Source organism: Colobus angolensis, unplaced genomic scaffold, assembly GCF_000951035.1.
Source record: "Colobus angolensis palliatus isolate OR3802 unplaced genomic scaffold, Cang.pa_1.0 Scaffold238, whole genome shotgun sequence".
Lineage (NCBI taxonomy): Eukaryota > Metazoa > Chordata > Mammalia > Primates > Cercopithecidae > Colobus > Colobus angolensis.
In genome coordinates, this window is record NW_012115577.1 from 1,319,049 (window position 1) to 1,339,534 (window position 20,486).

Below are 20,486 nucleotides of genomic sequence, written 5' to 3' on the forward strand. Positions count from 1 at the left end.
TTTAGGAAGAGAAACCCAGACACCAACATCTACTCTAAGAGTCCAGGGGGAACATTTTCCTTTTTCAAAGCAGAGTGAGGCAGGATATAGTTGTGGGCACCAGGTCTGAAAGGAGGTGAGGGGGTCCTAATTAGGTAGTGTGAAGGTCACACTGAGCAGGGCCAGGGTTAGAACAAGCTACAAAAAGAATCAGGATGGAGGCAAAAGATAAGGTCTGAGAGAGACAGTTCGGTTCTTCAGGAAGTAGCTGCAAGATCATGAAAATTAAAAACTTTTATGCATCAAAATATACTATCAAGAGAGTAAAAAGACAATCCATGGAATGACAGAAAATGTTTGCAAATCATATATCTGATAAGGGTCAGCGGCACGATCTTGGCTTACAGCAACTCTGCCTCCTGGGTTCAAGTGATTCTCCTGCCTCAGCCTCCCGAGTAGCTGGAATTACATGCACCTGCTAATTTTTTGGTATTTTTAGTAGAGACAGGGTTCCACCATGTTGGCCAGGCTGGTCTCAAACTCCTGAACTCAAGTGATCCACCTGCCTTGGCTTCACAAAGTGCTGGGATCACAGGCGTGAGCCACTGCACCCAAACACTTACATATTGGGATGCTTTTGTAGAAGCCAGAGGGGATGTAAGAAATACAACTACTCTGAGACAGCCATGCTGTGAGAACATCAAAGCTAGCTAGGGAGCAAGGATACCTGGAGAAGCAATGAGGTGCTAAACATGCGAGTGAAATTTCTTGGGTCTTCCAGACCACCTACCAGACACCAGCTAAATGCAGGTATGTAAGCTGATTTTATATGGAACAGAAGAACGACCCAGTCACAGTCTTTCAGAATTCCTAGTTCACAGAACCAGAAGAAATAAATCATTATGTTTTAAGCTCCAACATGAAGTGATTTTCTTATACAGCAATTGATAAGCCAACATAGGGTTTATAAGAGAAATAAAGAAAATTGCATTCTGGCAATAGTAAATTTTGTTTGTATGCTTTTGGCATAACCTGATTAGCTGGCAATTAGCAAAAAGGTCAGTCTAGGAATTCTGTACTTCAGTAGGCTTTCTAGGGATATGGAAGAAAACATTTTAGTTGCTTACTCTTAAGAAAACTCTTGAGAGTTTACCTATGGGACACAATTGCGAAATGTCTGTTGGTGTCCTTTGTTAGCATCTTTGACTTTGTTAGTTCAGGTTTGCGCCATTTCCTTTATTAGAATTTTATTAAAGATAACTTTGAGATTGGGAAAAGATCTGAGTCTTTTCTGACTCTGAGTGGGCCTAGAGAATATGAACATTCTCTGCTGCTCCATGTTTTTCCCCTTGTTTAAAAACAGCAGCAGTGGCATCATTCTCTCCAGCTCTTCAGTCAGCAGTTATGGCTGCCCAAACATGGAATGCCCTAAGGTGGCTCAGGACATTGACAGGGAACTGCGGGCACGGCCTTGGAAATGCGAGCTGCTGAGTGAGGCCAAGTGGTCTATGGATATCATGATCTCCCCACATGGCGGGATTACAAAGGTGACCAAGAAACACAGACAGAAACAGAAGAAAATGGAATTAAGAGTTGAAGTACCCAGAGAACAGAATCATGGAATGTAAAACAAGTAAACTTTATTTGGGAGACTAGGTGAATCCATCACTGGTTACTGGAACCCTGAATCTGCATTTTCTCCTCAGGAAGGTGGTCTGAAATGGAGTGTGCTGTATTTGGCAAGGGCTGTAGTGGTTTGGAATCTGGGTAAATGAGCAGAATCAGAGGAGCAGAATTAGTTTTCTGACTGTGGTACCTCTCACACCAACCCACCTGTCCATGTGTCCTCTTCACTCTATGTTCTCCGTTATCCCGATCCTCTGAGGTGTCCTCCATTTTCTCCCTCATCTCTCACCTGCTTGGTTCCCGAGCTGGGCCTCAGGCCGGTCTCCCCAGAGTAAATGCCCGGGATCATTGAGGAAGCGTTGGCTGCGCTGGCATGTTAGGCAGGTTTGTACTGTCCAGCGCTGTCCCCTGCAGCCTAGGGTGAACATGGGAAAAAGCATGTCCAGTTTCAGAAGTAACAGTCTCTTGCTGCCAGTTTTGCCTCCAGTGTTTTTCAGTAGGTATCCCCGCTCCCCCACCACACCCCCAATTTGAATGCACATTTGATGGTGTCAGGCCCTGCCATAAGCTCCATCGATTTCCTGGAACTCTTTAAGATAAAGTTCAAACTCCTTAACAAGACTTCAAGAGCCGGTCTGTTCCCCTCTCCAGTCTCATGTCTTGCCCTCCTATCTCAAACTCCAGCCTCCTGAACTCTCATTTCCTTGACAGCACCACAAGCTCTCGTCTCAGAGACTTTACACATGCCTAGAATTTCCATCTCTCACTCCCTTTGCTTATCATGAACTTCACCACTGGCATGAGTAAGTGAGCATTCTACTCCCCCAATTAATTTTTTTCTACACCATTTTGTTTCTTAGTCTGTTCCATCAATCCATAATTTCAATGAGAATAACGAATCTAGCACAGTACCTGACACATTTTAGAAAGTAAGTATTTGCTTAATAAATGAATGGTGATGGGAATCACGTCCTCCACAAAGCCAAATAACATCTATTATTGTGGGGTTGCCTCTTAAAGTAACAGCTATTCTCTACTGCCCACATTGGAAGAAAAAAGCCAAGCCCAAATCCTACTTTGTGCAAGTGCAGTTAGCAACTTAATTCAAACCCGAAGAAGGAAGACTCCTGCGAATCCCACACCCAACATCCATCAAGAGCGAGAAAGGCGCTGTTGGCCTCCAGTGGGCCCTCTCCCCCCGCCCCGCCCCCAATACTCCGCATTCGTCCACCTCGGCGGGAGCACTCACGTCTCTGGCGCTGGGTGCAGGTGAGGCCCGGGACGAGGAGGGAAGAGCAGCCTCGACAGAGAGTCCTCTTCACCGAGGGGTCCCTGGGGGCAGAGGAGGACAGTGGTCCGGCGTCCGCGCTCCCTCTCGCGTTCCTCCCGCGTCCCGCCCGCCGCCGACCCCATGAATGTCTCACCGCCGCAAGACGAGCCGCTTCGCGATGGTCCTCTCAGTGTGGCAGTAAAACCTCGCTAGCGCCTGGTTCTCGGGGTCCTGGGCAAGGACACAATGGGCGGCCTGCGGGAGGGGAGCGGTCACTCTGGGGCGCCAAGCACCGTCCCCTTTGGGGCGCTTGTCGCAGACTCACCTGGTACAGGAAGTTGAGCCTCTGGAAGGCCTCGCGGTCCTTCACCGGCCCCGCCATCAGCGCCGCGCTCCAGGGTCGCCCGCAGGCCCGCCCCTCGCACAGCCCCGCCCGGGCGTCCGCGCCAGGCCTCCTGGGAAGCGTAGTCCCTGCGCCCTCGGGCGCCTCCCCCAGGCCTCACAGATTCATCTGTTCCGAAACCCATCCCCAGCAATCCATGCCCAGGGTCCCTTTATGAGTTTTCAGTGCTTTTGTCTTCCTCAAGCTCATGACCAATTATATCACGTAGAGACCTAGTGCAGCAGGTGAGGATCTTACATCGGCTAGACATTTTCAGGACAGAAGGCTGGTCTCTTTATGTAGCTAGGTAAGGGAGATGGTTATGTGCAATTTATACCCAGCTAGAGCATCTGCCCTACTCTCCTGAAGTCAGAGGCAGATGCCTGTAAGATCTAGAGGGACGGCACAGCGGTAATACATTTTAAAAAAGCACTGGTGCCAGTGGGGGTGAAAGTGGGAAGGATCATAAGGGTGCTGGAGGGAGGGGAAAGGACTCCTGGCCCTCAGAAAGCAGTTTACTCCTACTGTTCCACCTACCAAAGAAACACACTTCCTGTTATGCAGTGCTGGACACACAGTAGGTGATCTTCACTTTCTGAGTGATTGGTTTCTAACTCCTAGGCTTAGGTACAGCACAGAAATCTGTCAACAGCATCCCCTGGCCCTGAAACTTCACCTCACACCCCTCCCTCTGACCTCTTCTATCTTCCATTTCTTCTGTCTGGTATCCTGTGACTCACAGTGACTATGTTACTGAAGTCAGAAGCAGAGGGACGTGAATTGGAGGAGAAGATGAATGAACTCTGAGATGGGGAGGGCAGCATAAGTCAGGAGAGGATAAGACTTCTCTCCACTCTCAGACCCGGTGCCAGGCGGGGGCAGACAAGCAGGGCTCCAGCTGGGAGGAAGGACAGGCTGAAACCTCCTCTGGAACTAGTTTCACAAGGGTCCTCAGACTCAAATGAGAGAGGTGTGTTTAAAATGTAGATGTAGGCTGGGTGCGGTGGCTTACACCTGTAATCCCAGCACTTTGGGTGGTGGAGGCAGGCAGATTACTTGAGTTCAGGGGTTTGAGACCAGCCTGGCCAACATGGCAAAACCCCGTTTCTACTAAAATTAGCCGGGTGTGGTACTGCATGCCTATAGTCCCAGCTACTCTGGAGGCTGAGACAGGAGAATCGCTTGAACCTGGGAGGCGGAGGTTGCAGTAAGCTGAGATCACACCACTGCACTCCAGCCTGAGAGACAGAGTGAGACTCTGTCTCATTAATAAATAAAATGTAGATGCCCAGGCCCACCCCAGACCTTGACTAACCACTAAGGGTGAGACCCAGGAACATGCATGTGAACACCCAGTGATTCTTACACATCAGTACAAGGCAGTCACCAAATTACCACACAACACAGAGATCACTTCAGTGGATCCTTTGTTCCATATTATTTTAACCAACCAAAGTATCTTGCCACAAAGAACCACAGTCAAGGCACAAAGGTAAGAGGAGGAGAGTCTGGACAAAGTCCTGTTGAGGTGGCAGGAGGAACTGAAATGCCCTCAATAAACTGCAGATTCTTCTCTCAGTCATTTCTGTGAAGATTACCCGAACAGCAGATAATCCAAATTGGTTTAGTTTGGTTTGGCATGCATCACTTTTACCTTTTATGACAACATATGTACCCTATAAGTTGTTTATTTTGGCCTAACATGAAAATCATTTACATTCTCTGAAAAGGGAAATGGCAAAGGGTGAGGGATGGCAACAAACAAGCAAAAACCTGGCTTTTGTTAACACCAGTTCCAGGCCAGATGCACACAGGCCAAAGGAAGTTGCCTATCTGGCCCTTCCCTATATACCACCCTCTCCGACTGTCCTTAGGGTGAGCAAGACTCCACTACCTTTCTTCCTTTCTGGCTTGGACACCTTGGCCAGGTAACAAGGTTGACAATTTGGGGGTAGCTACTTAGTAACATTCTTTAAGGCCAGGGCTTTGGATACAAATACCCTTCTCTTTCCTCTAATACCTGACTCTCCTTTCCAAGTTCCCTCGGGAACACCGTGAGAGGATAGATGTGTCTTGCAGGATCTCTTCCACCTTGCCCCTGGAGAAGAGCAAAGTGACTGACTTATTGGTATAAAGAGGCAGGCAATAAGCCAACTCTGCTGAAGGCTGAGGCAGGGACCTGGGTTCTCTGCTTTCCTTTCAACCTCTCCTTCTCCCCACATTCCTACCTCTGGTCAATCCTACCCATAATGGCAATCTTACCTTTAAAATAGAAGACCAAAGAAACCTCCCCCCCTTCATTAATCTCTAGGAATCTGTTCCTTTAGCCCACTTCCCTGACCTTCCTTCTAGCCTTGTTGATGTCCAATCTCTGCCCTCAGAAAAACTCCTCAACATCTAGACCCGAGAGCATCTGTCATTCATCTTTCTTGAATTTAGAGGTACACAGACCCTTGTGACCTACCTCAAGCTGCAAGACTATCCTGGGTCAAAGAACCCCCTAAAAAGATGTGCAGGGGTTTCTGTTTCCTCCTCTGGTTTGAGCAAGTCAGACCCTCACAGATTGTTTCTGGAAAAGCCTCTCCTTCCTTTCCAACCCGTCCTTGAGCAACAGAAAACCTGATGGACTCCAGGGCAGACAATCCTCTGGGAACCAGCTCCCCACCCTGACAGTTAGGAGGGAGTCACAGCTGTGCTGTCTCATCCAGCCCAGTCCTACCTCCCCCTCCACACAAAACCATCCTAGAAACCGAGGTGTTTCTCCATGATGATTCAGGACTGGAACCAGGTGGACACGAAGACGTTCCAGCAGGACACAGGAAGGAGGCCCGTAGCACTTGACCCTGCCTCACCCCAATTATTCTCACATCCCAACCTGTCACTCCCAATCAGTTGGGGGCCTGATGGTAAGTGGTGCAGCATTCTTCCGTCCAGCCCGGATGCCTGGGTAGAAGAGGGGCCAAAGTTTCTCAGTAAAAGTATCAGTGAAGGTATAGATATGAGAGCGGTCTGTGACATTGTAGAAAGACAGTGTGCCGGCCTCATAGTCTAGGAATATGCCTACCCGCTTGGGTTTCACTTTGATGTGCAAAGGGGTAAAAGGTGTGGTGGTGGCCGCATATTTGTCCCCATTCCATAGCCGCACCCGCCAGTAGCCAGTCTCAGGGAGTGGAGTCAACTCGCCCTTTCGGCTCACGGAGTCCCGGCATACACCCACTGCCCAGTGGGTCTTGTCGCCCACCTCCACCTCCCAGTAGTGTCGACCTGAGGTGAAACCCTCAGTAGCCAGGACGCAAGGATAGAAGGTGAAACGCCTTGGTGTGTCAGGGAGATCCCGGAGTCTTGTCTCCACGAACTTGACGCTCTTACGATCCTCCGACAGGACTAGGTTAGGATGAGCTGTCTCAGGGTCCAGGGTCACATCCGCTGGCGGGAGAAGCCAGAGTGGGGAGCTAGATGAGGATGGGAATAGCTAAATGCCCCTGCCTCACTCTTCCAGCCTGCCTTTACAGAGCCTGGTCCCTTAAAGGTCCCCAGAACAACACGGTTTGGTTAACTTTCTCAATCTATGGTGTCACCTAAGGGAGGGGAGAAAGCAATGGCTCACTTCTCACACTGACCCTAAAGTAAACAGATAATAATCTCTTGAGTCTGCAGTGGCTGATAAATGTAGGTTCCCGCCTAGTCCTCTCTTCATCTCCCTCTGACATTATCATTTATCTAACTACGTAGAGAAGTACAAGGTGTAGTCTGAGAGGCAGAAAAAACGGAAAGTGTTAAGAAGGATGCAGAGCAAGACAGCATATGGTCTAGGGATAGGGTGACCATGTGTCACTGGCCTGGTTTATGACTATTTTTCCCTGCATATTCACATTAATATAATGACACTTCCTTTCAGTTTCTTTCTTTTCTTTTTTTTTTTTTGAGATGGAGTCTCACTCTGTCCCCTAGTCTGGAGTGCAGTGGTGCGATCTCAGCTCACTGCAACCTCTGCTTCCGAGGTTCAAGCAGTTCTCCTGCCTTAGCCTCCAGAGGAGCTGGGATTACAGGCGCCCACTACCACATCTGGCTAATTTTTATAAGAGATGGGGTTTCACCACGTTGGCCAGGCTGATCTCAAACTCCTGACCTCAAGTGATCCACCAGTCTTGGCTTCCCAAAGTGCTGGGATTACAGATGTGAGCCACTGTGCCTGGCCATTCAAGGTTATGCAAGTTTACATGGTAAATTATATAATCACTCCACCCAATCTTTGGCAAATTATTTAACCTTTCTGGGCCTTGAAAAAGTATGCACCTAAGAGTAGGTAACACTTAACGCTTCCTCTCACTCCAAGTTCTGTGACTCAGGGTGAGACTAAAAGCCAGATAAAGGGGTAGGTGTGGGTGGGAGTAAGAAAAGTGAGAGATGGGATAACTGAAACCCATATAAGGCAGGACCTAAAAGCTTTCTTCTCTCTAGTGGTTCCTTCTAGTTTCCTTTTGGGAACAACTCACCAATTAGCTGTTTAAGGATTTTCCTTAGGGCAAAGTACTGTCGGGGGAAATTGCTGAAGTTCTTTTCCAGCTCTATGGATACTGAAGTCACCTCCATGGTCTTCACCTTCTCACATCTAGGAGGGATAGGGAGATAGGGGAAGAAAGGGCAGGGTTAGGGAGAAGCTCCAGCCAAGTGACTATTCAGATGTTAACATCTTTAGGGAGAAATGAAAATTCTCCATCTTTCCACTTTCTTCCTCCTCCCTGAAGAGCTCACCTGTTGCTTTATTTTACTAATCCAAGGAGAGCCTTATGATCCCATGGACAGATCCTCATTTTGAGAGTGAGTCTCTGAACTTTCTAGGAATATTCCTAGATTTCATGCAAATGGATGATTGCCCTCCCTGTTCTCCCAACCCCTTCCTCCTTCCATCTTGTTTGGACATACTTCCACCCACTGGCACAAGTAGAATCTGGTTCTGCCTTATCATTCTCCTTCTCAAGAAGTCCTGATGTTCAAAAGGGAAAAGGGATTATTATTCCCAATAATTTGTTCTCTACCTGGCATCATGGGCACAATGAACATTCTCCCATACCCTGCTCAGACACTACATGACTTTCCCAACCTTACCCCCAACCCAAACTCCTGACTGTACCCCTCCTCTCTAAGCCAAGACCTAACTCACTCAAAGAGATACAACAATCACTTACTTTTCCAGGGTACTTTTGACATCCTAGAAGGAAGGAGAAAAGAAAGCAGTATTGGTACTGGTATTCAGTGGTCCTGAAGGCAAAAGGTTTCCCCTCCTCCCAAAAGTTCCACAGCTATAAAATAGGCATAGGATAAACTGAGGGTCATGCAGTGCAAGAAGAGTTCCAGGGGGACCTGAGTGCACTTCTCCCAACCTAATCCCTACTTTCAACTTTCAGTCATCATGAAGCTTGGTCATTTATATCACTTCCAAATGATTTCTTTTATGCTTGTCTTTGCTCCTCAAGGATGCTGGGGAGCTCCCTACAGGGGACAGGGATTGTATCAGTTCTTTACTCTGGTCCCCCAAGTACCAACCACGTATCTCAGTTTCCTTGAGGATCAGTATAGAGTTCCAGACCGGTGGCATAGGAACAAATCACACATTCCTGTTACGGCTTGGTATCCCCTGTCTTGCATTAGTTAATAAACATTAATAACTGGCCAGGCACAGTAGCTCACGCCTGCAATCCGAGCACTTTGGGAGGCCAAGGCAGGTGGATCACTTGAGATCAGGAGTTCAAGACCAGCCTGGCCAACATGGTGAAACCCTGTCTCTACTAAAAATACAAAATTAGCTGGGTGTGGGGGTGTGCGCCTGTAATCCCAGTTACTCGGGAGGCTGAGGCAGGATAATTGCTTGAACCCAGGAGGCAAAGGTTGCAGTGAGCCAAGATCGCACCACTGCACTCCAGCCTGAGCAACAGAGCAAGACTCCATCTGAAAAAAAAAAAAAAAGGAAGAATAAACACATTAATAACTGTGTGCTGATACTGATTTGTGAATATTTGGGATCCAGAAGACAAAGAAGACAAATCTCTGTCCCACAAGGATTTCCCAGTTTAATGTAGAAGGCAGAACACACATACACGAAAGGACACAGGAACAAACACCAAGCAATACGTAACATAAAAATAAATGTACAATGAAGCCTCACTGATTCAAATGCTGGTAATCTAATCTCTAAGATAAAAAATATGTTCCCTACAGTTTTGCTAACACCATTCATTTACTGAAGAGAACAAAGTATTTCAAACATTTTAGAGGTATTATTGATATATACATAACAAAAGCAATATATTATTTAAACATAATTTCAGGCATACCTCATTTTATTGCACTTCATTTTATTGTGTTTTGTTGACACTGTTTTTCAGCTAGATGGTTTGTGGCAACCTGTGTTGAGCAAGTCTACTGGCACCATGTTTTCCAACAGCATGTGCTCACTGCGTGTCTCTGTGTCACATTTTGGTAATTCCCACAATATTTCACACTTTTTCATTATTATATCTAGTATGATCTGTTATCAGTGATCTTTGATGTTACTATTGTAATCGTTTTGGGGCACTGTGAACTGCATCCATATAAGACAAACAACTTAATCGATAAATATGATATTTTATGTGTTCTAACTGATCCACTACCAGCCATTCCATCTTTCTCCATCTCCTCTGGCCTCCCTATTCCCTGAGACACACACAACAATATTAAAATTATATCAATTAATAATCCTGCAATGGCCTCTAAGTGTTCAAGTGAAAGAAGAGTCACGTCTCTCACTTTAAATCAAAACCTAGAAATGTTTAAGCTTAGTGAGAAAGGCACATTGGAAGCCAAGATGGGCTAAAAGCTAGGCCTACTGTGCCAAACAGCAAGCCAGGCTGTGAATCCTAAGGAAAAGTTACTGAAGAAAATTAAAAGTGCTACTCCAGTGAACACATGAATGGTAAGAAAGTGAAACAGCTTTATTGCTGAGATGGAGAACATTTTAGTGATCTGGATATAAGATCACATGATTATCTTAAGCCAAAGCCCAATCCACAGCAAGGCTCTAACTCTCTTCAGTTCTATGAAAGCTGAGAGAGGTAAGGAAGCTGCAGAAGAAAAGTTTAAAGTTAGGTAGGCTGGTTTAAGAAAAGAAGCCATCTCTGTAACAAAAATGTGCAAGGAGAAGCAGCAAGTGCTGATGCAGAAGCTGCAGCAAGTTATCCAGAAGATCTTGCCAAGATTATTGATGAAGGTGGCTACACTAAACAACGCATTTTCAGTGTAAACAAAACAGCCTTCTATTGAAGAAGGTGGTATCCAGGGCTTTCACAGTTAGAGAGAAGTCAATGCCTGGCTTCAAAGCTTCAAAGGACAGGATGACTCTCTTATTAGAAGCAAGGGCAGCTGGTGAGTTTAAGTTGAAACCAATGCTCACTTACCGTTTCAAAAATCCTAAGACTCTTAAGAATTATGCTAAATCTACTTCCCCTGTGCTCTAGAAACGGAACAACAAAGCCTACATGACAGCACACCTGTTTACAGCATGGTATACTGAATGTTTTAAATTTAAAAAAATTACTTTTTGTAGAGATGGGGTCCTGCTATATTGCCCAGACTGGTCTCGAATTCCTGGCCTTAAGCAATCCTCCTGGCTCAACCTCCCAGAGTGCTGGGATTACAGATGTGAGCCACCGTGCCTAGCCTTTACTGAAATTTTTTTTGGGGGGATGGAGTTTCACTCTTGTCACCCAGGCAGGAGTGCAATGGCATGATCTCAGCTCCCTGCAACCTCCGCCTGTCGGGTTCAACTGATTCTCCTGCCTCAGTCTCCCAAGTAGCTGGGATTACAGGCGCCTGCCACCATGCTCAACTAATTTTTGTATTTTTAGTAGAGATGGGGTTTCACCATGTTGGCCAGGCTGGTCTCAGACTCCTGACCTCAGGTGATCCATCTGCCTCGGTCTCCCAAAGTGCTAGGATTACAGGGATAAGCCACCGTGCTCAACCCTTTACTGAAAATTTTAAGTTGAGACCTACTGCTCAGAAAAAAGATTCCTTTCAAAATATTACTGCTCATTGACAAGGCACTTGATCACCCAAAAGTTCTGACAGAGATGAAAAATGAGACTCATGTTGTTTTCATGTCTGCTAATACAACATCCAATCAGCAGCCCATGGATCAGGAAGTAATTTTGACTTTCAAGTCTTGCTTAATAAATATATTTCATAAAGCTACTATAAATAGTGATTTTTCTGATAGAACTGGGCAAAGTAAATTGAAGGCTTTCTGGTAAAGATTCACCATTCTAGATGCCATTAAGAACATTCGTGATTTGTGAAAGGAGGCCAAAATATCAATATTAACAGGCATTTAGAAGAAGTCTATTTCAACCCTCATGGATGACTTTTAGGGGTTCAAGACTTCAGTGGTGTAAGTAACTGCAAATGTGGGTTTTTCAAAGATTTTCAAAGAAGTTCTACTGTGAGTAAAATGCTATTAAACAGCATCACATGCTCAGAGATATCTTTCATAAAAGGAAGAGTCGAAAGTAAACTTCGTTGTTGTCTTATTTTAAGAAATTATCACAGTCACCCCAATCTTCAGCAACCACCACCTTGATCAGTCAATATTGATACAAGACCCTCCACCAGCAAAAAGATTATTATTCCACTAGGAAACCCAACAAATTAATGTGACTTGCTTTATCAAGATACTCACTTTATTAAAGTGGTCTGGAACTGAACCCACAGTATCTCTGAGGCATGCCTGTATCCTTTAAACTATGTTTCTGTTCTTTTTCAGCAGTACATAAATCAAATTTCAGGACTTGAAAGTAATGGTAACTGCATTCACAAAATTTTTAATGCATAGTTTTTCACTAACTCAGGCTAGACTTCCCTCCTTTCAAAAGAATGAATCTTTTCTTTGGAGCAGATTAAGCACATAATTGCTGACAAGAGATAAGAACACGAAAATGATTAGAAGGGGATGGAAGACATCAGATCAGCTTTTCTGTAGCAAAGACCCTTTGAGTACACCTGGCAGAAAGAACTGGATTTAGGGAAGCAGAGCAGAAGAATGAGTATCCCAGGCTGACAAAACAGCCTATGCAAAGCTACACTGCGCTCGGCCTGAGGGGCTATGCAGGGGCAAAGGTCGAACCTTAAGCATCTCGAAGCCCGACTGTAAGCACTTGCCCTCCACCTCCGCAGCCAAGTGGGCCAGGTCACGGCGTTTGTCCCCAAGGTGGGCAGCATTTTCTCGGAGTCGCTGCAGAATGTCCTGTTCCTCCTCTTCTAGTCGTGAAAGCAACACCTGCTGCTCTTCATCCAGCCGCCTATGAAGCTCTTCAAACTCCCTTAAGATCTGCTGTCGGCGACTTTCCACTAGTCTCTGAGAAGAGGGAAGATGTTATATCAGCAGGGTCAGTGTGGTATAAGGAAGCCTTTCTCTCACCCACCATATGTATGAATTAACACAAGACTTCCAGTTTCACTGAAAATGGTTTAACAAAGGCTGGGTGTGGTGACGCATGCCTGTAATTCCAGGCTAAGGGAGGTGGATTGCTTGGCATCAGGAGTTCGAGACCAGCCTAGGCAACATGGTGAAACCCCAACTCTAGAAAAAATATAAAAATTAGCTGAGTGTGGTGGTGCATGCCTGTAGTCCCAGCTACTAGAGAGGCTGAGGCGAAAAGGAAAGTACAAATACTAAAAAGTTAAAAATAAAATTGTCATCTTTTGCATATTGCAACACATCCACCAGATAAAAACCAGAGAAACGGGAAAATACAAGAATCAGTAAGAATTCTATGGGTTATTATAAAATATACATATGTAGATTTCAGGGCTGAACTTGTTAAATTGTTTCAAGTCACTTCAGAGAACTGACAATTCCTACCCCAGGAACAGGTTACAGAAGTTTGTTAATAATTTAGTTTCTTGAAATTTGAAACATGCTTTCTTTAAGCCAGCACATAGACTTGAGCCTTTAACATTCCTGAAATTTGGTAATATAGGATTCAAACACCAGCCATAACACTTTCTGAGAATTATCAGTACATTCTCTCTTCTGCATCTACACTACAACAAATAGTGATCTCCCTAAAGAAAGAATTCCCCAACCATCATGTGACTAATGGTGAAGCAAAGTGAGAAGCAGAGACTGGGACTCTAGAAGGAAGTGGATAAGGAACGAAAGGCAGGCCTGAGGGTGAAGAGAGAGTGGGGATGCAAAGCCAGGATGGGCCTGACAATCGTGGCATTTGTGGATTCAAGCTAGTTCCTGGCAGAAGCTGACTAGCTCTTCTAGTTTAGGGCCATTTGCTGCTTCACTTTCCACCACTGCCTTCTCAGTGTACATCTGAATAAAACATATTCTCACATTTGCCCTCAATAAAACGCAGCCTTTGTGTGTGTGTGTATATGTGTGCATGCATGTGTGTTTGTTTAGGTAGGGGTGCAAATTTAACATTCATGACCGTGATAAATAAATAGGAAGCAAAAAGGCTCTTCCTCTTATAAATCAGTAATCTCTTCTCTTTTTTTCACTCTATATTTTAGGGCAGTGGTTCTTAATGAAGGTGTTATCACCCTCTGAGGATATTCTGGAAATGGGCACATCTTCTTGTTTTCCATAGTTGGGGGAGTTCCTGACAATGACGCTAGCACTCCTCCAATGACAATCTGGCATAGTGAACTGATCTGCAACATTTTCTAATGTTCTGCTGGATATTCAAAAACATAGGCCTGGGCTTGAATGCCATTTTACATAGTATAAACACAGAGTAATTCTTACATGGTTTTACCATACATAAATTTTTCAGCAATAGCTGAATAAAACACAAGATTATACTCTGTTATACTTAGAACTTTACCAAAAGTTATTATTATGAAAAATCATATCACCAAGAGCTAAGCTACTTAGTGTTTCAATCATGTTGGCACACATCCATCTCAGTCTGAATTTGTATTTATTGTGTTGCTGATAATGACACATATAGGTGCAAGCATATAATCAGCTACACTGTCATGCCCAAATATTACATACCACATTTTATCATCAATTATGTTTCATTATATTTGGACATGATAGACTCTTTAAAATTTAAAATTATGCACATAGGTTATTTTACCTGCAATTTTCAGTTCAGCATAATTACAAATTATTTTTAAAAGGGGCATTGAGTCTGATGAGGGAGAAGGAGGGAGAATTCAAATGGTCACAAGAGGAATGTTGGTGGTAGTTTTGGAGACCACTGACATGACAATTTACAATTTTAAAAAAACATGACATTTCTGTTTAAGCATTTAGAAGGCTTTAAAAAAGTGTATTTCCATCACTATTCTTTACCTTCAAGAAGGTGACCAACATGAAGAAGAAAGCTAATGACTAGCAATAAGCACCATTTTCATATTTTTAGATTTCTCAGAAGGCCTCTAAAAGAACAAAAAACTAAAAGTTCACATTTGTAACCAAAATTGGTCCAAATTTTAAAAATTTCAAATGCTTACTTTGCTGAAATGTATAAGGCACTAAGGTAATAATACTTGCTTTCTGATGAAATGTCATTCATTTAAAAATTCATGTTTCTATGAATCAAAACTTGTATTTAGCTTCTGGTGATCCCTACGTCAACTCTTAAAAACTCATCACTTCTTTGGGAAACCTTTAAGGAGGCCAAATTTCTATGTTGTCTTCTTATGAACTTGCACCTGTGCATTTTGTGCCATTACTAATTTTCTCCACTTAACTTTAAGCTCAAGGAGGACAGGAACTGTGTTTTGGCTCATCATTGTTCCCCAGTGTCAAATACAGGGTTGGCCTAAACCAGGAGCTTAACAAATATTTACTGATTCACCAAGAACTAGCATTCCTGGTTTTGCCACTTACTGGCTTCATGATCTTGGACTAGTCACTTACTTAAGGTCCATTTCCTTCTGTGTAAGCTGAAGGTAACAATACCTACCTTAAAGAATATCTAAGTTTACCCCTACATCTTACTAAAGATGGCCTCAGGATTTCCTTCTCTTTCTCGTAGCTTTTCTATGTCTCACTTATCCCAATTTGGCCTGAACTCCAAGACCCTAACAACCCTATACATCTGGAATGTCATGGATACCTCATGAATTAATGCATAGGACTCAATTCTAGTTATTTTTGCTACAAATGATAATTGTTCACTGTTCAACAGAAGAAAGACACCAAAATACCATGCTAAAAATAAGGCAATGCTATAAAAGAGGTGCAAAATTGTATGAAAATTAAGAACGCTAATTTCTGAAGGGTCAGGAAAGGCTGCATAGGAAGTGGCTTTCATCCCGTCTGAGAGATGAATAAGATCCTTTGGTGGAGGATGGGGAAGGGAAGAACATTCTAGGACCAACATCATCTAGCATACTTAAGCGTACTTCAGTTTTAAGAATGTGGTCCTAATGTCATTGGATAGTTCTTCTGAGACTCTTGGTCAGCTCCTTTTCCCTTTCTCCCCAGTGAATCTTCCATATTCTCCTCTCTTCAAGTCCTCTAAGAAACTCCCATCCCTGCCTTCTCAGCAGAAAGCCTCCTTTGCTGCTTTAACAAAAAAAGGAGACCAAGAGGCACGAACTCTCTCAGCTCACCAGATGTAAGATATTCTGTCTGTTCATCTCTTAAATCCCTCTTAATACTTAATTCATGACAAGTAATTTAAGTACAATGTTTAATGACAATCAAGCCTAATAAAATAACATCATTTTTGAGAGAACAACATTGTTCTTTCTTTCTTTTTTGAGACAGAGTCTCGCTCTGTTGCCCAGGCTGGAGTGCTCACTGCAACCTCCACCTCCCAGGTTCAAGCAATTCTCCTGCCTCAGCCACCCAAGTAGCTGGGACCTGTATACAGGTACGTGCCATCAGGCCCGGCTAATTTTTTGTTTTTAGTAAAGACAGGGTTTCACCATGTTGCCCAGGGTGGTTTCAAACTCCTGAGCTCAAGCAATCTGCCCACCTTGGCTTCCAGAATTGCTGGGATTACAGGTGTGAGCCAGCATGCCCGGCCGAGAACTGCATTTTTCTAATGAACTGGAACTGGTGGATTAAATAGTGTATAGCTAATACCCTCAAAGACAAATACCCTTCGGAGCAGCCTACATGGGATTGCCTGCCTTTACCTTGAGCTCACCAGGCTTCTTTTCCTCAGAGGACTTGCAGCGAGTGATCTCCTGCAACTTCTGTTCCAGGGGCTCCAGACACTTCTGCAGTTTTTCCTGAGGGGTAGGGAAGAAGTGGGAGAGGTGACATTTGGGGTTGACTGGTACATTTCTCATTCAGAGACAAAACCATTTGTTTTAAACCATTTATTTGTTTCCTAGCCATCTTACTGCCTCTTGATCTGACTTCCTTGCCTGTCATTTGGGATGTCAATTTCCTACAGTCCCTCATCCTGCTACCAGCCTGTTCACATCACCTTCTCTGCTCACCCAACTGCCCTCTTACTGAATCTGAGACAGCTGTCACCAACTCTGTGACCTTTCTCAACTCTTTCCACTTTCTTACTGAGACAACTGCCTGTTACCATCAACGCAACCTTCTGTAACCTAATATTTTTCTTTAAACCTGTCCTCCCATCCACCTCTATCCACCTAAAATAAAAACATGGTTATTATACTGTAAGTTACCTGAAATCTTGTTTTCAAGAGTAACATAATTAAGCAAAGTATATGATAAAATGTTAACACATTAATCTCTGTTCCCTTTACTCAAACATTTTCCTTTGTCTCAGCAGTAAGTTAAATGATATGCCATTTTTTTTTTTTTTTTTTCCGAGACGGAGTCTCGCTTTGTGACCCAGGCTGCAGTACAGTGGCCGGATCTCAGCTCACTGCAAGCTCTGCCTCCCCGGTTTACGCCATTCTCCTGCCTCAGCCTCCTGAGTAGCTGGGACTACAGGCACCCGCCACCTCGACGGGCTAGTTTTTTGTATTTTTTTTTTTAAGTAGAGACGGGGTTTCACCGTGTTAGCCAGGATGGTCTCGATCTCCTGACCTCGTGATCCGCCCGTCTTAGCATCCCAAAGTGCTGGGATCACAGGCTTGAGCCACCGCGCCCGGCAATATGCCATGTTAACCATTACCTGGAGAAGCTGCAAACAACAGAATGGTTCACCTTAGTCTGGCAGGTATCAGTCTCAAGCGATACTACCTATGCCCAATAACCAATGTGAAAACAAGGAGCATTCTGAGCAGGCAGGCAGAATGAAGAAACGAGACTTTTCAGTCCCTCCTAAGTTTAATCTTTTCCATGTGGTTTCATTCATTTATGAAAAATGATACCTTCCAAGACCACACATACCAATATTCACCCATAAGACTCATATGTATTGCAAAAGTCAGACAGAAATTTTAGGACACTTCTCACCATTGTTCTTTTTCAGCCTAGAGGACAACTGATCACACATACTATGTGCCCCTGCATATGCAGCTCTGAGAACACAAAATGAGTAGTAGGAGCTTAAGATCTCTACCTAGGGAGTATCTCATCCTCTGCCACTCCTCCTTTTTTATGCACACTGACATCATGTGTCTGCTTCCCCACCTTGTACTCCTGTGTAGCGTCGTCCAGTGGCACAACAGTGTGGGCCCGGTGGGTGTGGGAAATTGCACAGATTAAGCATACAGCCTCCTGGTCCTCATAACAGAAAAGGCTGAGGGCCTCATGGTGTTGGGGGCAGAGGCTCTCATCCCGGATCTTCCGCTTGACGGCCTGGAGCTGCTTGGCAATTTCCACCATACTGCCTAGTTGCCGATTAGGTCGGAGACTGCGGTAGCGGGATGTCTTTCGACAGACAGGACAAGGGAAGTCCCTCTCTAGGTCTTCCCACCAGCGGGTGATGCAAGCTTTGCAGAAGTTGTGCCCACACTCAATGATGACAGGTTCCTTCAGATACTCCAGGCACACAGAGCAGCTTGCCTCCACCTGTAAGTTCTCCAAAGCCGCAGCTGTAGAGGCTGCAGAGGCCCCAGCCTCTAACAGACTTGTCTCTGCCATAATTTAACTTGGGAGTGGGGAAGAGGACAGAGAAAATAAAAATATTAATTGGAGGTTTTTTTTTTTTTGCATCCCTGGCCCAACATTTATCCCTATGTTAAGTCCTAACTCCAGATTTGCCCCATCTTGTTATTCTCCATCTTCTCTTCCAATCAATTCAACCTCTTTGTTTCTCCATTTCCAAAACTTGTGACTCCCAGCCATCAACCTTTTTTCTCATTAGTAAACTGACACACAACCCCCAATTTATCTATCTTGTCTCTTACCTCTGCTTTCTCTTGTTAGAAAGAGAAGCTTTCTTCAACTCTAGCTCAGCATACTTCTCCTGATCTAGGTTCATTCCACTTGTATCTTAGAACCAATAGTTCCAGACCACTGTATCCTTGTTTGACATACGTTTCTAATAGATAAGAAAGGAATCTGAGAAGTAAAAAATGTCATAAAATTATTAACATTTCTTAAATTAAGCATATTTTAAAGTTTAATGTTATAAGGGCTTTATGATGAATCCACTGGAGTCTAAGCTTGATTCTCTGACACTGTTCTCTCATTCTTCTAAATCACAATATCCAATCTTTTGGCTTCCCTGGGCCCATTGGAAAAAAAAGTATCTTGGGCCAGACATAAAATACATTGACACTAATGACAGCTGATAAGCTAAAAAAAAAAAAAAAGTCCATACATAACTTTTGTTCTATCAGCCACCACAGAAGGTCCATGCATAATTTTTGTTTTATCAGCCACTACAGATAAGTAAAAAGAGTCCTCCCATTCAAAAGGTTAGATACCAGTGTTCTAAAGGCTAACAAATGGAATGAATGAGGCAAAGGCAACCTTCTCTCTTCAGGAAAATCTGAAATTATTCTTCCTTTCATCCATCAGACTAGCCTAAAGGAAGTCTGCTCTCTTCTTGGAATGACATATTTCATGCAACATTCCATTTCTATTGTGTTTATTTGGACACTCAGAACTGCTGAAAACTGATAAATTATGGCAACTATATTAAATAGTACATTACTGAGCTCAGGCCAACAACTTCTTGAAAGGGAGAAACAAGTCTATTTATAGTGACTAGAATCTTTCAATATAGTTATTGATAACTAACAACCTGGGCATATTGTGTCTCCAACTAATAGGTTCTGGAGTGGTTGGGAATTAAGAGACAGAAAAGAGGCAATGAGATCTCCCTCAAGTGCAGCCTCAGAAGAATTGGAAATGCATAGGAGAGATTTATAAAACACAATGCTGGTCTCCCACTCCATCCTTAAAACGTCAATACTTTTAGCCATGGGTAAGTTGATGTATCTATCCCCGTAACCCTTTCTCCTCCCGACCCCCATCCTTCTCCAGGGACCTACTGGAAGGAAGGAAATTTGGTAGATCTATGTGCTGCGAGATAAGTGGCCATGTAATGAGGTAGGTTAACAACAATTGTTCCTGTATATATTGTTGGCACACACAAATGTGTTTGATTTGGAGTAGGAGCTGATAACTTCTTTAGACTTGAATTTCTTCTGTCAGCAATAGGAGAGAAGTTCAGTTGGATGATTTCTCTCTACCTGTGGGAATCCAACTTTGACTTGTGGTGACCCTACCCCTTCCTCAGTCTTTTACAAATTAGGTGGCCTCCTCACCTGATATGAGTAGAACTGTATGCACAGTAAGGCACCAGGACAGATCTAGACTGGCAAAGAAATGGTGAAAGAAATGGGGAAAGGGTTAGGGAAGAATGGAGAGAACTCTAAACTACATTCATAGTGAGACCTTGAGTGCCTCTGGGTTCGTCTCCCTCTACTCCTTGTGTCTCAGCTGAAGGGCAAACTTCAGGGACGATCTCACTTTGTTTCAACCACTGTTCAGGGTCCCACCTTGCGACCCTCTCCTGAGAGGTTGTCCACAACTCTGTCCCACCCCCGTCTCCATCTTCTTCCGCCAGATCTGGGGCAGGGGGATTGGAGAGGGGAAAGAGGAAACATAGTGGCTGGCAGGATAGGGAGGGATGCGTGTCCAGGTGAGAAAGAGGTGTGACGTGAAGGTGGGATGCCCGCCGCTATGACGCAGCCGAGACCCGCGGTGACTGCGTCAGAGCTTCACCCGGTGAGGTGAGCAGCAGCGGGACGGGGGAACGGCGGGGTAGCCAAGCAACGCCGGACGCGCTGACGTCGCCGGGGCGGCAAAACGTCCGCCCGGGCCCGAGGCGGGCG

At 44.5% G+C, this 20,486-nt stretch overlaps 2 protein-coding genes across 6 annotated transcripts; both read right to left on the reverse strand.

Annotated features, from left to right (window-relative positions):
• Nucleotides 1-1,597: 1,597 nt before the first annotated feature.
• Nucleotides 1,598-3,294, reverse strand: RPP21 (ribonuclease P/MRP 21kDa subunit). 4 transcript variants are annotated; one of them, XM_011945057.1, is made up of 5 exons: nucleotides 3,201-3,294; nucleotides 3,030-3,130; nucleotides 2,855-2,937; nucleotides 1,895-2,020; nucleotides 1,598-1,742 (listed from the first exon to the last, which is right to left on the reverse strand). In XM_011945057.1, the coding sequence occupies exons 1-5, from the start codon at nucleotides 3,255-3,257 to the stop codon at nucleotides 1,645-1,647; spliced, it is 465 nt and encodes a 154-aa protein (XP_011800447.1). In that variant the 5' UTR covers nucleotides 3,258-3,294; the 3' UTR covers nucleotides 1,598-1,644. The 4 variants fall into 4 exon arrangements, 3 of the variants coding, with proteins under 3 accessions (XP_011800447.1, XP_011800446.1, XP_011800448.1); XM_011945056.1 differs by having other exon boundaries at nucleotides 1,600-1,742; nucleotides 2,855-2,973; nucleotides 3,201-3,257; XM_011945058.1 differs by having other exon boundaries at nucleotides 1,682-1,744; nucleotides 1,890-2,020; nucleotides 3,201-3,257.
• A 1,373-nt stretch (nucleotides 3,295-4,667) lies between these two features.
• Nucleotides 4,668-20,480, reverse strand: LOC105513979 (E3 ubiquitin-protein ligase TRIM39). 2 transcript variants are annotated; one of them, XM_011945055.1, is made up of 8 exons: nucleotides 19,917-20,480; nucleotides 18,549-18,682; nucleotides 17,830-18,289; nucleotides 16,407-16,502; nucleotides 12,418-12,648; nucleotides 8,447-8,469; nucleotides 7,754-7,869; nucleotides 4,668-6,683 (listed from the first exon to the last, which is right to left on the reverse strand). In XM_011945055.1, the coding sequence occupies exons 3-8, from the start codon at nucleotides 18,280-18,282 to the stop codon at nucleotides 6,136-6,138; spliced, it is 1,467 nt and encodes a 488-aa protein (XP_011800445.1). In that variant the 5' UTR covers nucleotides 18,283-18,289; nucleotides 18,549-18,682; nucleotides 19,917-20,480; the 3' UTR covers nucleotides 4,668-6,135. The 2 variants fall into 2 exon arrangements, with proteins under 2 accessions (XP_011800445.1, XP_011800444.1); XM_011945054.1 differs by having other exon boundaries at nucleotides 18,549-18,702.
• Nucleotides 20,481-20,486: the final 6 nt, after the last annotated feature.

What these genes read in the sequence shown, in the direction of transcription:
- RPP21 (XM_011945056.1), bottom strand. Translation starts at nt 3,257, where the DNA reads ATGGCGGGGCCGGTGAAGGACCGCGAGGCCTTCCAGAGGCTCAACTTC. An exon ending in CTGCACCCAGCGCCAGAGAC is followed by an intron (nt 2,021 to 2,854) that starts GTGAGTGCTCCC and finishes TGTTCACCCTAG; the next exon opens with GCTGCAGGGGACAGCGCTGG. An exon ending in CCAGCTCGGGAACCAAGCAG is followed by an intron (nt 1,743 to 1,894) that starts GTGAGAGATGAG and finishes TCATTTACCCAG; the next exon opens with ATTCCAAACCACTACAGCCC.
- LOC105513979 (XM_011945055.1), bottom strand. Translation starts at nt 18,282, where the DNA reads ATGGCAGAGACAAGTCTGTTAGAGGCTGGGGCCTCTGCAGCCTCTACA. An exon ending in ACGCTACACAGGAGTACAAG is followed by an intron (nt 16,503 to 17,829) that starts GTGGGGAAGCAG and finishes CCTACCCCTCAG; the next exon opens with GAAAAACTGCAGAAGTGTCT. An exon ending in GTCAAAAGTACCCTGGAAAA is followed by an intron (nt 7,870 to 8,446) that starts GTAAGTGATTGT and finishes TATCCCTCCTAG; the next exon opens with ATGTGAGAAGGTGAAGACCA.